Source organism: Gavialis gangeticus, unplaced genomic scaffold, assembly GCF_001723915.1.
Source record: "Gavialis gangeticus isolate Ggan-Ray unplaced genomic scaffold, GavGan_comp1, whole genome shotgun sequence".
Classification (NCBI taxonomy): domain Eukaryota; kingdom Metazoa; phylum Chordata; order Crocodylia; family Gavialidae; genus Gavialis; species Gavialis gangeticus.
The window spans coordinates 12,717,573-12,732,739 of record NW_017728964.1 but is presented as its reverse complement, the minus strand read 5'-3'; the positions used below and the strand labels follow the sequence as shown (position 1 = coordinate 12,732,739).

At 44.4% G+C, this 15,167-nt stretch overlaps 1 protein-coding gene across 1 annotated transcript in view; it reads right to left on the bottom strand.

Moving 5' to 3' along the window:
* Positions 1–15,167, bottom strand: part of UBE2O (ubiquitin conjugating enzyme E2 O) — a 111,866-nt gene that overhangs the window by 21,121 nt on the left and 75,578 nt on the right. The window contains exons 6-12 of the mRNA XM_019501610.1: positions 14,718–14,815; positions 12,999–13,062; positions 9,517–9,660; positions 8,547–8,656; positions 6,969–7,119; positions 5,277–5,779; positions 407–561 (exon numbers count right to left, since the gene is read on the bottom strand). Coding sequence (XP_019357155.1) covers positions 407–561; positions 5,277–5,779; positions 6,969–7,119; positions 8,547–8,656; positions 9,517–9,660; positions 12,999–13,062; positions 14,718–14,815 — 1,225 coding nt within the window. The remainder of the gene's footprint in view (positions 1–406; positions 562–5,276; positions 5,780–6,968; positions 7,120–8,546; positions 8,657–9,516; positions 9,661–12,998; positions 13,063–14,717; positions 14,816–15,167) is intronic.

The following is a 15,167-nucleotide window of genomic DNA, read 5'->3' as shown; positions in this document are numbered from 1 at the left end:
GCAGGCCCGAGGACCGAGCCCTGGGGGCCCCCACTGCCCACATCCCTCCAGGTCGAAAATGACCTGTCCACCACCACTCTGGGTGCGGCCCTCCAGCCAGTTGGTGACCCACTTGACTGTGTGGGTGTCAACACCACAGTCCCCCAGTTTCTTAATGAGAACAGGGTGAGAGACAGTGTCGAAGGCCTTCCGAAAGCCCAGGAAGATTATGTCCACTGCTATGCCTGCATCTAAGGATTTGGTGATCTGGTCATAGAAGGCCACCAGGTTGGTTTGACAGGACCTGCCGCTAACGAACCCGTGCTGATTGCCCCTAAGCACATGCTCTCCTGCTGGCCCTTCGTGGTGTCAGACTCTACACTATAATTTGTGCCATCTTCCAGAGGGCACATCTTTCACCCAATACCTCTCTTATCCACCACGAAATCCCCAGGGCAAAACTCATTGTTGTCCAAATGATGGACGGGAATCAGCTCGTTGGAGCGGATGTTCGTCTCCACAGTGCCATCCTGCCACATCACGTCAGCTGATGTCATCGTCGTCACCACTTCTACAGCAACTCTATATGTTGAGAGAGAAAAGCAGTGATTTGAAAGAGAAGCTGCCCACTGTGCGTAGAATGGAATAAGTGTAGGCCCCTTGCTAATTCACTCTATTGTGTTCTGGGTTTTTCCTAGTACCAACAACCAAAAGGTAAAATGCAAAGTATGTAGTAGGAAATCTGACTGCCACACTGAAAAAGTTCAAGTGGGTACCCATGTTTCACACCTGGTACTAGACATATCAGCTGAGGGGCTAAGCACCAATGCCTGGTCTGAATGGATTCAGAGATGCACATGGGTCCATATTTGACAGCTTTTCAGCTGTGACCAATCTGGAAAGTCTGTATCACAGAAACCTTTGCATTCCAGGAAGGTGATTCCTTGTATATTTTATTCTTACAGGAGCAAATCTGAGTAGGCAACAGCACAGTGGCAGCATCTGGCTGAGAGAAAACAGGAACTTTAATCGTTCGGGACTTCAGATCCACCTCACTGAAATGCCTTCTGTTCTGAACGTTGCTGAGTTCTGAAGAACTTTTGAATGTGGGATCATGGAGTAAGAAAGGAAGAATAAGGCAGCATTTTATATATACCAGCTCTTTGAGATAAGCAGGGAAGAGGCAGTACCCAGTGCATGTAAAGCAGAAGAGCAGCCTGTTTAAGAATAACCAAGTTCTTGGCCGATGTCACACTCCACCAGCTCTGTGCTGCTTAAAGATAAATTGCAAGCACAGAATAATTCTCTGACACAAGGGCCTCCTTTTCTCACATTTTTAATCCTCCTCCTCCTCCCCTTCATGATGCATCATGCATGTCAATGCAGAAACACCTAGCTACAAGGCACACCTCACCTCTACCCAGACTCACTGACAGGTGCGTACCATCATACAGAGAACCACACTGAGGAAGCCATAGGTGACCCTGATTTGGGTCAGTTTAGCAGAACCTCTAACAGGTTAACAAGACTCAGATAAGATGTCAAAATACCAGATAAGCAAGTTACTTCTGGCAACAACACTGTTCAGACCTTTAACAAGGGACTGGCCAGGGCCAAGTTACTGGATGTACATGTTTAGCAATCCTAAGCCATGCCTGAACTACATTTAAAGTTTAAGAATGAGAATGAGTTTCCATGGGATCCAGTGAGTAAATCCAAATGTTTATATAATATATGCGTGTATTTTTAAAAACCCTGACATTCTGTAACTAACCCACCAACATCAGAGACTAGGAAATGAATTAGAGAAATCCATGCAATTTCCTACTGCCACATAAGGATGCAGCAACCAATCTTAACTCTGTCCTTTCTTTTTGATCAGCAAGAGCAGGCCACATGCTGATGAGAATATGCATCATTATCTCAGCTTACAAAGGATCTTGTAAAAAAGGCAAACCCAAGCGGTCTCTTTCCCAATTCCTCCTAGCATTTAAGACCTTGGGACTGGGTAAGCATTTCTTTTTGTCCTATTGGGAAGCTAGCTCCTCTTCATAGCCTTGTTCTAACAAATCTGTCGTTAAATTCTTCTGTCCCCCAGAGTTCACCCATACAAATGGTGTTTTTCTGATCCATCTATACCTCCTTGGCTTAAGCCTAACCAAACTAAAAGCCACCTCTCCTTATCAAAGGCAACAAAACATGGCATTTGCAGGCCAAGTCATTTAAAGTCCAATGGACAAAGACACTAGTATTTTTTTTCCTTTTTAAAGGGACTATATGTTAAGCTCCCTAACACAGACATTTCCCCTAACAATTCATGCTCTCCACCAAAAACTTCGAAAAAATCTTTACCAAGGGAAGAAATATGGCATGTGTCATATCCAATGAACTAACTTCCTTGGGGTGGGGGGGAGAGGCGGAGAAGACTGTGGAGGCAAGGTGAGAAAAAGCAGATTTAAGAAGATATTTCACCAGGAGCTCCTGTTGCGCCATGGAACAAACTCAAGGTTTGGCATAAAAGATGGTAGGAGTGAAGTCACTAAGTGGCGCCCTCAGTTAAAACCAGCAACCAAAAAAGGTTTTTTGGTGCTATCCTGTTAAAGTCATAACTGTGTAAATGCAACGAAGCTAAAGCAGCATGCTGAATGCGTGCACACAGAGAGGCAACAGCACGGCTGAAACAGCAGATCCAGCCCTTCTAGCTGCATCAAGCCAATTCAACAGGCAAGTCTCCTTCAGTCTGGACTTTCCAATGGCAATCCAGCTGCTGGGCATACTATGTCTCATCCATTTTCTGGCTGGCTCTTATAGCAATAGCGAGCAACCCAAGGTATTTCATGGAGATTAATGGCCAGCTGCCATAAAAGCCTTTTAAAGAGCCTTTTGGGGTTTCAGGTCCTATTAAAAAAAGTAACTTGTTACCCTTTGTTTGCATTGCCATCATCTCCTCAAAGTGCCCCAGAGACCATGCTGTTTTCCTGGCAGCGATCTGCCTGTCCACAGCATAGGCAAAGAGGTCCCTGTGGTGATCTGTAGTCAGCTATGAAAACTACCTTGTGCAACCCTCTCCAAGAGTGCTAGAAGTTGTATGAGGGGAGGCAGGAAGAAGAGGGAAACATTTATTGAGGCTGTTTCCTAAAACTCTCTTTTCTGGGGTCTCCACTGCTCGTTTCCATCTTTAATGCCAGTTCTCCGAGCTCTGATGCCATTGCTTTTGCAGCTCAGAGCCATTCCAGAGCAACTGTACTCCAAGCACAATGAAGCAAAACTGAAATAATGGAACAGAGACCAATGGCCACCCCATTCACATAATACTCATGATGCTGGATTTCCTGCATCCAAGAAGCCATCTACCCCTTCTGAAAAACTTTGCATCTTTACTCCTTGCTTTAAATAATGTTAAAAAGAAAAACCAAACCTGACCAGTGTTGACAGACCTGAGCTATGTTTTGTGCAATTTCTTTGTTGACTAAAATCATGGCTCTTACGAAAAGCCAAATGAAGCCACTACTCCTACCTAAACCATCTCATTGAACTGTTTCGTTTAATTTGCTCTTAAGATCCTCCAAGGAGAGAGATACTTTACGTAGCCTGTTCAGTGCTTAACCACCCTCAGTCAGAAAGATTTTCCCAATATCCAACCTAAAAGTTCCCTTGTTGTAATTTAAGGTTTCTTGTCCTGTTTCCTAAAGCCACAGCAAATTAGCATATCACCCACCTCTTCATAACTACCCTTCCTGTATTTGAAGACTGTTATCAAATCCTCCCCTCAACCTTGATTTTCTCTAGACTAAATAATCCCAGTTCTTCCAACTTTTCCTCTTAAACATCATGTTTCCTGGACCTCTAATAATGTTCCTTCTCTCTTCTGCAGTTTCTCTGGACTCTTTCCAATTTGTCTATATCATTCTTGAAGTTTGGTATCCAAGACTGGACATTGTACTTCAGATGAAGCTTCATCAAGGCTGAACAGAGAGGAAGAGTCAGGCAACACTCCTGCTAACATAACCCAGTGGATTATTGGCTTTTTGTGATAATAGCATGCTGTTGACTCATACTTCACTTGCAGTCCCTAGAATTCCCATCTCTTCTGCTATGGATGTACCAACCCTGTTCAAGAGGGTGAAGTATGGCACTACAGCACTGACACTGGGTCATTTGGATACTTTTCCACTGGAAGCTGGACCAACACCCAGCACTTCTCCCATAGGCTAGTGGACAGCTATCGGATGGTGACAACTGTCAATTAGTCTAAACCAGTGCTGTAATGCAAGATGCAAATGAGGACCCAACCTGAATTCTCTATTTATGTGAGCCTGCATTTATATTTGAGGAATTGGGCAAGGGAGGCTTTTGCAGAACATGTGCAAGAGAGATCTGAACCTTGTTGCCAGTCTTGGCCATTTTCAAGGGGCCTAAGCCAAGCTGCAGAAGCATAGCTAAGCAGAAGGCCCCAACGTCTGTTTGAGTGACCACAGAGTGAACCTTTGTACATGTGACAACTAGCTTGGTCAGCAAAGTAAAGGAAGCCATCAACTTGTCTAACTAAATCAGTAACGAGATACAATTTAACAAAGCCTGACTACAGATATTCTAAGGGAAGACTCATACACTAAATAAACCAAATATACTATATAGTAGCTTTATCTTATAGTATCCATGTAACCAAATGTACTAGATGCTGTTTTGCTATAATGGATATATTTTTGTTCTGTTTCTTGATAGGTTGCAAAAAAACCAAAGCAGCTTTGTTTACAAAAGACCATACATTTTGGGAAAGAGAAAAACAGAATGAGGGCAAGCACTATTCCCTAATGGTGAAGGAAGGAGATAAAAGTCCTTCCCTCCAGAAATGTAATCATCACAGAAACATAAACCCCAGCTAATTGGCATATCTCAAGTCCGCAGGGAAACTGGTTCAGTCCAGTTTCATACTTTTCAGTAAAACAAAAAATATTTAAATAAAATGAATCAGAGATAATTTATTAGAGTATTAGAGCCAATCATCTATAAATATAGGATGGGGTATGGCTGGAAGGAAATTTGGAGAACATGGCAAATTCAAGAAGACCTACTGCCAATGTGCACGCCACCCTCCTCCCACCTCTTGAGACTCCCCAGCTGGTATAGGTGAGACTATGTTGTGCTGCCCTCTGTAGCCAGACGAACATTTATCCCAAAGTCTGTTTTGTACGTTTTGAAGTACAAGCAAATAAGGGGTCAGGCTGTGGACCTGTTTATGCCTCTTATCACTAGCCAACCTGCAAGGTTACTTGTTAAGCTGGGTACCAACCTACCTGTCTCCTGGTTTAAACTCCCTGGAGATCTTAGTCTTCTTCTTCTTGTGCTTCCGCTTCAAGTTTTTGATGGAGAGGGGAATGCTCTTCTTGCGCCCTGTGCCGCTGCCACTCTGGGAAGAAGCTGTGGAGCTAGCAGAAGAAGTCACAGAGCTGGTGTCATCGGTGTCATCGGCTGCCTCGTCATCAGCATCTTGCTCCATGGACTGGAGCCTGTAGTTGGATGATCCATCCTCTTTCAGCAGGAACGGGGGCTGTTGCTGTCTCCCAGGAGCTTCAGTCATCTCCTTCCCCATCTCTTCAGGCTGCTCTTCCTTTAAAGCCCCCGTGTTTAGTGTGCCATTGCTAGAGTCCTCTACTTCACATTTGGGTCTGGTTTTAAGCTCTTCTGATTTCTGGTCGGCAGCAGCTGAAGACTCTGGGTCAGGTGGTTCACCAGTAGCCTGAGAATCTGGTGAGCAGGACATGATCTTCACGATCTGCTTCTTCAGCAGCCTCCTCACCTACAAAAAGCATGCCTAGTCAGTACACAAAGTAGGGTGTGGGGTGTCTGGACACATAGACAACACATTAAAATAGCCAGCTTTAGGCCTGTATAGAAGAGAGAATTTGGCTCACTGCCCCCTCTTCATGCTCCCCCTGCCCAAGAACATTGACAAAGCAGTGGGTTATTGCTCTCAAAATTAGCATGCTGGCAAGAAAAAGCAGCTGCCAACACATATAGCCATAGAAATGTTTTCCTGAAGAGGAAGAAATACTGGCCAGAGCACTGGGGTAATTGATTTCTGACATGACTAAGCAACAGCCCAGGGAGTAAGCTAGAACAAGCATTTTCAGTTTATATTGTGCCCCTTGTTATGAAATATCACTTTCCACACTTTCCAAATTTCAACTAAAAAAAGCATCCAAGGCTCTGCAGAAAGATCACTGCCCACACCACTGAAATGCAAGTGTCTGGGAGAGGGGACATGACACTTCAGAGGACTCCTGGGAAGCAGGGCTAGAAGGAACCTCCTGAGGTCACCTGGTCCGTCCCTCAGCTCAAGGCAGGAGCACCTCTGACTAAACTTTTCTGTCTGTGTAGCCTGCTCTTGACAATACCCAGGGGTGGAGAGTCCTCCACCTCTCTCGGTAGCCTGTCCAATGCTTAGCCATCCTCAGAGACAAAGTTCTTCCTAATTCCAAGTTAAATTTCCTCTGCTGCAGTTTGAGACCATTTATCCTACAATGCACGATAACCCAGGCCAAAAGAGAGCACAGGAAAGGAATGGAACGCTTTCTCCACGTCATTACTGAAGAGGGTATAAGTGAATAACACGCAATTCAAGGAAGCCAGAAAAGAGAAAAAAAAAAATCCTTTATGGGCTCTTCGGTATCATATCTAAAAGGTGGCAGCTATGACATCATGGGGCCTTTTCTGCACACCACTGTAGCATCAGGCTGTACTTCACTCAGTTTGATAAGATCACTGTACAAGGCAGCGTAGCTGTGCGCAATTGAGCGCCATTACACTTTATTGCATCACATTTTATATCCCGTGACTTTTATTGGAAGGCCGAGGTTTAAAAAGAGAGAGAATTTAAAAATTAAGCTACCTGAATCATGAATGCTTGAGCAGACATATTGGCAATACGAATGCTCCAACTCTCACACCCCCAGCTAAGCTTTCAAATGGTTTTCCTGCGAACGCACCTTCTTGGCGACGGACCCTTCTCCTAGAACACAATTTCTCTCCGGGCACTCGCAGGTGATTTTTGCAGGTTCCACCTTGTCAGGAAATACATAGAGACATCTTTCTCCAAGCTGCCTCTGCGCATGGTCAAAGCATCCCAGACGCTTTACCCTATTGGAGTGAGAAGACAGAGTTACCTCCGATGGACATTAGCTCAGAGCAGAGTAAAAGAAAATGGGCACCCCAGTGATTGCTACTCAAATGATGGATCTTCCTCCAGTTAGCGCTACTTAATTAAAATGGAGAGCTGTCCCTATTTAATATTCCCTGAATTGCAGACCTCTCACATACAGAGGTCCAAGGGAAGAGGTCCAGAATACTTCCAAGCAACCAAGGGATTGGGAGAAGACAGCCCCCTGCCTCACATGCTAGTTACCCTGATTCCAAACTCCCCAAATGAATTACAAAAATAGGCCTTAACTTCTGTATTTATTTTATTTCCATAGGCAGGGGAGGGTGGCATGTTATAGACCAACTCATTCACCTTACAGACTAACCTAATTCATTATGTCAAGAACCACTGCTCCTGAAACTGCCTCAAACTCAGGTGGAACTGTAGTCCACAGTGCTGCTAGTTCAAGTGAAAAACCCACCTAATATTGCATGGTTTCAAAACTTGTGTTTGTGGCCAACATGCACAACTCATCACCTGCAGGGGGTGCCAGATGCTCCTTGATGGTGGCACTGTGCCTTAGACTAGAGCAGCAGTTCCCAAAATGACAGATTGCACACCACCAATTTAAAATGATACAACCTTAAGTATCACCAGCAATTTTTTGTCATATAAAAGTAATTATTATAAACCTGTTAATGCATACCACTGACAGGTTGTCTGCATACCACTGGTGGTACCCATACCATAGACTGGGAACCGCTGGACTACAGCAAAGTGAGCCTTCCCTTCCCATCTCAGAGCTTCTCTACTTTTAGAAAACAATGTTCAACCCAACACAGAATAAACGAGGAAGGGAAGGGAAGAGGAAGCAAGCTGTCTCCAGGCATTGCTTACTTCATGTGCTGTTTGGCTAAAGCAGTGATTCTCAACCTTTTTGGACCCAAGGCACCCTTCACTGGATTTGAGGCCCCTCTATGACTTGTGAATTGAGTGGCACCAATTGCAAAAACTTAAAATTACAGTGCTTAGCTTACCCCTTTGTGGAGGGCCTGGGCAGAGCGGATGGGGGACCCTTCAGGCATGGACATGCCTGTGTCTGCATTTATAATTTATCAGCTTCTCTCTTATGCCTGGTTTATCTCCTTAGCCCTTGTGGCACCCTTCTAAGAGCGTGGCAACACCCTGGTTGAAAATCACTGGGCTAGAGAGCCTTTCTACAGCCCTGCTATGTTACGTTAAAAATCTAAATTGGCTCATCTTATGATGCTTCCCCAATAGCTGGGAGATGTAAAGTGTTTGGGGTAGCTGGCTGATAAGAGCTCCCTTCCCAAGGGGTTGGTACCAATATTGTATTTCCTGGCTGTTTACTTGCAGAGGGTTGTGGGCTGCTGGAAAGCTAAAAGACACCTTTAGCAGATCTCACCTGGATAAATTCTCCTGCGTGATTACAGATGGTGGGGGGCTTACGCTGTCATTACCTCCAGGACAGAAGCTCTTAGTGATCCAAGTAACCTTTAGTTCCACAACTTGTACCTGGAAAAAAAAAAAGCCCATTAGCTTCTGATTTCAAATCTGCAACACAAACAGAAAACATGACAATTTTTGCTCTAATACCACCAGTGTTCATCGCTTGAGGGTGAAGGAATCCTGGGCTGCTGCCATTAGCGCATTAGCGCTTCTCCATTAAGTAAAGGTTCTTACATCCATCATATTCCTAAAATGCTCAAAATACAACAGCTAATGTTTGTGGAGTTTCTATTTCTTCCATTATGGTTATGCCTGGCTTGGCAAAGAGGTTACACGTCACCGCAATCCTTAGGGAACCCTAAAGCGGCTGAATCTCAACCAAATTCCCCGCTATCCTTGGGCCCTAAACTGCATAGATAGTCAGAAGCCTCCTCTTCAGGGACAGGAAGGCCTAACTCAGAGTTTCAAGAGCAGAGATGGTTCCGATTCTCCCCAAGTAGTGGCAATCCAGTCACAGGCTTGTTCGGAGAATCCCAACTTCACTGCCACATGAGCCCCATCCTACTTCCTCTTGAACCCTGGCCCCACACTAGGCACAGGTCTCACCTTGAAGTTCCTACACGTGACTGGGAAGGAGATAGCCACAGGGACAAGGTGAAAAGAGGGGTAGCCTACAGTCTAAACATACCCTAAAGCACCACCCCAACTCCTAACCTCATGCTCAAAAGCTCCCATCAGCTCAGCAAGCAGAAACCCTGATGCTCACCCTGCAAACAGCACTTGTGTGGAGACATCAGAAGACCAGAACCACCATCAGTTCCCACCCGTCCTGAAAAGATCTAGACAAGCTAACAAGAATCCAGCAAGCTGCCAGCCAGGATGGTGCTCCCCCTAGCAAGCAGCCATGTCAGCTAGCCAGCCCGTACCTCTTCCACCACCACTCTGAACTTGCTCTTCGTGCTCAGGACAGGCTTGACTCCCGAGAGCCACTGCACACTGGAAAAGACTTTTGAGGGTCCAATGAGAACTTGCCCAGGATAAAAGCCATATGAATCGTCAAAGAAAAGACCCTGAAAGAAAAAACAAAGCAGCATAAAGGAACCGTAAGCTTAGAGAAAGTAGCTGATATCAGAGAGCATTCTGTTTGCAAAGACAGGGGAGCTATATGTTCCTCTCCTTTCTTAAGCACTACGGGTACTTCTCTCAAAAGCAGCTAGAACGTAGATTCCCCTACTCTCAGAGCTGGCTCATTCCTCTGCTTAAGCCATACTACCAGTCTCTATAGCAACTACCTGCTTGTCACACATGCCCAAAGGATGACAACTGGGTTGGGGAGAAGCAAAGGTACTTGCAAAAAATGGAGGAGCTTGATTTAAAGCAGGGGATAGTCAAGATTAGGGGTCCACTTAATTTGCGGTTTTCGCAAAAACTCTGAATGTCTGTCTGGTCTCCAGTGGTGTCCCTCAGGGATCAGTGCTTAGGTCTGTGCACTTTAACATCTTTATCAATGACTTGGATGAGTGGGTGGAAAGCACAATGATTAAGTTTGCAGATGACACCAAGCTGTGGGGAAATGCAGGCACATCTGATAGGACAGGATAAGGACCCAGGGTGACCTCGACAGACTGGTCCTATGGGCTGAATGCAGTCAGATGAGGTTCAATAGGAACAAGTACCAGGTCCTTCATCTGGGTAAGAAAACCTTCACTACAACTATATGATGGGTGGTTGTCCACTGGCTGGCACTGCATCTGAAAGGGACCCAGGGGTGACAATCGACCAGAAGATGTCGCCAGCAGCACAAACAAAACTCTGGCATGCATCAGCCACTGCTGTGTTGCAAACAGATCCAGAGAAGTGCTCCTCGCCCTCTATTCAGTGTTGGTGAGGCTGCAGCTGGAGTACCGTGTCCTGTTCCGCACTTCAGGAAGGATGTGGATAAGCTCGAAAGGGTGGAGAGAAGGGCGACCTGTATGGAGCAGGGGCCTGGAGGACAGGCCTTATGAGGAGACTCTGGGAACTGGGTTTGTTCAGTCTGAGCAAGAGAAGACTGAGAGATGACCTCATAGTGGCTTACAAGTGTCAAGGGTAAACACCACGATCTAGGGGAGCAACTCTTCAGAAAGGCACCCCCCAGGGAGGACTAGAACTAACGGACACAAACTAAGTGAGGAAAGATTTAGGTTGGACATTAAGAAAAACTTCTTTTCTGTAAGGGTATCTAGAATCTGGAACATGCTTGCAGCAGAGGTGATGCAGTCACCATACTTGGAGGTGTTCAAGAGGAGGCTGGACAAGCACCTCGTTGAGCTCATTTGAGCCCAATGACCTCCTGCTCATGGCAGGGGACTGGACTTGATGATATTACAGGTCCCTTCCTGTCCTTTGATTCTATATATTGCATTGGCTGTGATTTCCTATGAAATTAACCTAAAAAAACCCCAGCATGTTATTCATAAAATATACTGTTTTAGAATGCCAACCACGTGATAATCACTGCAGCCATAGATTGCATGACTGAGAGTTACTGTCTGGTACAGATTAAGTTGGGAACCATGAACACCTGATTTCTTACCCCTGTTCTAACAAGAATATCTATGGCTTTTGGCAAGTCACTGTGCTGTTTGGCTTTGGCTTTACTGGTTGCCAAATGGGAATAATAATTCCCAAGTACCCAATGGACACGTCAGAGGGATTAGCCATTAGTGTTACAAGGGTTTTCATCTATAAGTTATAAATTATCATTAAGCCACCAATGACCTTCCATGTATTCTTTGTTGTTGACACTGGGGGTGACCAGAGCTAAAGAAACAGGGGTGGGGGTGGATGTAAAGGTTTAATAATGCAATTACATGCGTTAGGACTTTTTTAACTGAATATTTTAAGTCATGTAATGCATCAAAAGGACAAAAAGCAGGGCTATAAAATCTAAAACAATAAAGGCCAAGAATACTCATAAAAATTCAGGGCACTACAGCTGGAGTGGGCTGAAATAACAAATGGAGAAGGGCAATGGTCTGGACAAATGCTAACCATTGCATCTCTCCACTTGTTATTTCTGAGCACTCCTGATCTAGTGCTCAGAATTTTTATGAGTATTCTTGGTAGCAATTCTATGCGCTTCCACTGGAAATACTGTACAGTATAGAAACCCCATTATGAAAAACTGCCAAGGAGCATACTCTAACAGTCAGGTCCCTTTAAAAGGTGTTTCAAGTTGTGCACCCAAAATGACAAGTCACTGTTACAGTACAATACATATTATGAAACTAAGCTCTATCTTTACAAAGAAAAATTTCCATCTTGAGATCAAACACTGGAGAACAATTAGACAGAAGCCAACTCTTTGGAGAAAGAAGATCCCTCAAGAGAAGAGGGATTATATTAAACTTTGGATGCATTTGAACTTCAGCACAAGCACTGCTTTGTCTCTAGCGACGTAACAGAGCTTCACTGGGTGAGACTGACTACAATGTCAAAAAAATGTCAAGAGCATTAAACACAATTCCTTCAGTCAACCCCCTCAATATTGTTACTATTATGAATAATAGTGAAAAAGCTTCAGAGCAATATCCAATGCATTCTTGCTGACAAAGAATGGGAGGAAAAAAACTGAGCTAATGCACAACCTCTGAAGGGTGGGTGTTCTTTAGTCTCAGCCTGGTTATCAATGGGCCTGTCTCCATTCAAGCTGGAACCAACAGCCACATTCTCCATTCAAGAAATAAAAGAGATCAAAACAAAACACAGGTCAGGATTTAAGAAGGTAGACTGACAAAGTGAGTTCTCAAAAATTAGTTTTCAAGCACCCTAGTTCGAGAGCACCACTCAAATACTATACGCTTTGGTTACTCCATTCAACACTGCTAAAAGGGTTCTTCTCATCCTATTGATGTTACTAGCAGCTGCGTCAGCCAGACCCTAGTCCCACAGTTTCGCTAACTGTACTAACTGTTTGATTTAGGTTTAATAGGTAATACGTGCAATAACCTGGGAACTAAGACAAACTGCAAAGGGTTGTGGCCTGGCCAACCCAGCTACTTGAAACAGTTGAGTTACAGTAGAGTCTTTTCAAGTAGGGGTGATTATACTGTGGAAAGAGTGAAACTGGCTTTGAGTATTTTTATAAGTCACTCGAAAGGTGATTGGCCTCCTCACCTTCTTTTACCTAGCACTCATGTGCATTACTTGTAACACTAGCCAGAGTAAGATTTCAAGTTGGTGTCCTGTTAAGAGTGCTCCACCCACACGAAAAAGATCTTGTAAAACCTTTTCAGTGATTCTCGTACCAAGTTGTAGGATTAATTATTTTTAGTTGCTATGGCTTTGCCTCGGTTTCCTCCCACGGAAATTGTAAAATTGGAATTTCAGACTAACGTAAACAGCCTCAGGAGGATCAACAACTTACCGAGTCGCTGACATGAGGACAGACGTCATACAGCTTTGCTCCATCCTCTGTGCTCATAGAACACCTGGTTAAACAGTGTTGGAGAGATGGCGATGGTGAGATCAGTTACCTCAACAGTCAGATCTATGCAGAGCAATGCACTGTCTGGATGGGTGCGCCCACATGCCTGGATTTACCAATACTAGGCCAGACTGCACTACATTACTAAGTCTGAACACGATAAAAAGGGGTCTCCCCACCCCAATTCCACCCCCATAATTGTAGCTATGGGCTACAATTGAGCATACACATTAACATGCTCAACTGAGTACAAGAGATGTAGGAGGGAGTGGGATGCAGGGTGAGACTGTTTTACATGCTAGCACATTGGTTGCTCCAAGCTCTCACATCACATACGTTTCAAAAGTGCTGGAACCCGAGTTCTGAAAAAATAGCAAAACTAGCCTCAACAGGCCTGCTCAAACACTTTCTTCCCAGATGTGAGAACTGTGGTGGGATTTCAAAATGATTCACTGGTGGGAAGATGTTCTGAAGCAGATGTCACTTCTTACACAGCCATGCCCAGACTACTGGCAGATACCCATGAAGACTGGAAGTTGCATAGCTACCTTACAACTAGCAAGAAACAGAGGCCTTTTTTTTCTTAAAAAAGAGCTAGTAATCCCAAATGAACATGTGTTTGAGGTTCCTCAAAACCGCAAAGTTTTGTACCTGATGCAGAAAGTACCTGTAAGAATCTCCAGAATTACTTGCATCTCTTCTAGAGAGGAACTCAAACCTGGCACTGCAGTGTTCCCCCGTTTATCATCACTGCTCATTTTAGAGAGACAGATACTTTATCTAGCTGGCAGCGTTGTGAGCTTCTCACTGCACCGGAGTGTCGAGCAAGGCTCCTTTACTCTCACGGATCAGTAACAAACTTTGCTGGTCACAGCAGGCCCTCAGCTACACTCACTGCATTCAGAGGCTTTTGATTTTGAACAGGATGAGTTTGACATCCCTGATTTAGATGGCAATATTGTTTATCACGGCCAAAGAATAGATTCCAGCCCCCTCTCTTAGTTGGGTTTGTTCTGCAGGACTTTTAAGAGATATAGGTTAAGGAAGTCAGCAGCCGTGACTTGCACGTCTTCAATGATAAAAACAGTATCAACGCAAGCTGAAAACAGTGAAGACAAAATGACTCAGGTTAACAGATTAGGTTCAACTGCAGGCACCTTTAGACACTGTCACCCAAGCTCCTAACCAGCTTTATAAGTAGGGTTACCACATGTCTTCCATGCTGTTTTAAACCAAAATTAAGAATACCTCCTACAGTGAAGACATACCCTAGGCAGCATCCAGGAAAGAAGCTGGGGTGGGACAGGAGGAGGGGGTGCAGAATGGGACAGACAACAGTCACTTTTCAAAAAAGAATTTCCCTTCAAGACCATGACCTCTGGATGATTATGATGTTAGGAATTAGTTTTACCGGACCAGTCCAGATTTGTCACCAATTGATGCCATTAACCCCAGTCTCTCTCAACCAGAGAGATAATAAAGTTATTCTTTGTCCCGACTGTATTCTGAACCCTACTATAGCTGAGCAAAGGGCCTCCTGGGCAGAGTATTGGCTGCCTGAGTAAGATGCTACGGCTGTTTCTAGTTTTCTTAAACAGACTAAGGTTACTAACCGCATAGGTAAAGGGAAATGCTCTGTAGCGGAAGCAAGAGAAGTACCTGGCTCCATTGGAGAGCTTCAGGATGACCTGGTTCTTTAAATCGTAGACCTTGCCCAGCCAACAGTCATAAGCGATATAGTCACCATACATGAATGGCTGTAAGATAAAGGGTGAAAAAAACTCCAACAACTCACTTAAGTACCCCCACAATGCAGACTGGTGAGACCACTCTTCTGCTCACTCAGAACTGAAACAACAGTGTTTGCTGTGAACCGGGATCAAGGTACACTGTAGAAGTGGTTGCTTTTCAGGGAAAAAAGTAGCAAGGACAGCTGCATTCTCTAAACAACAGAAATAATTTTAGTTTTCATGGATCTTAACTTGGGCAGGGCCTTATATATTCTTTTGCAAAGTGCTGTTCAAATATTTTTATCAGGAATAAACAGTTTTGCAAAGGAAGCCATCTTTTTTTTTTTTTTTTGGGCAAAGGAAGCTTGGCTAAGTAACA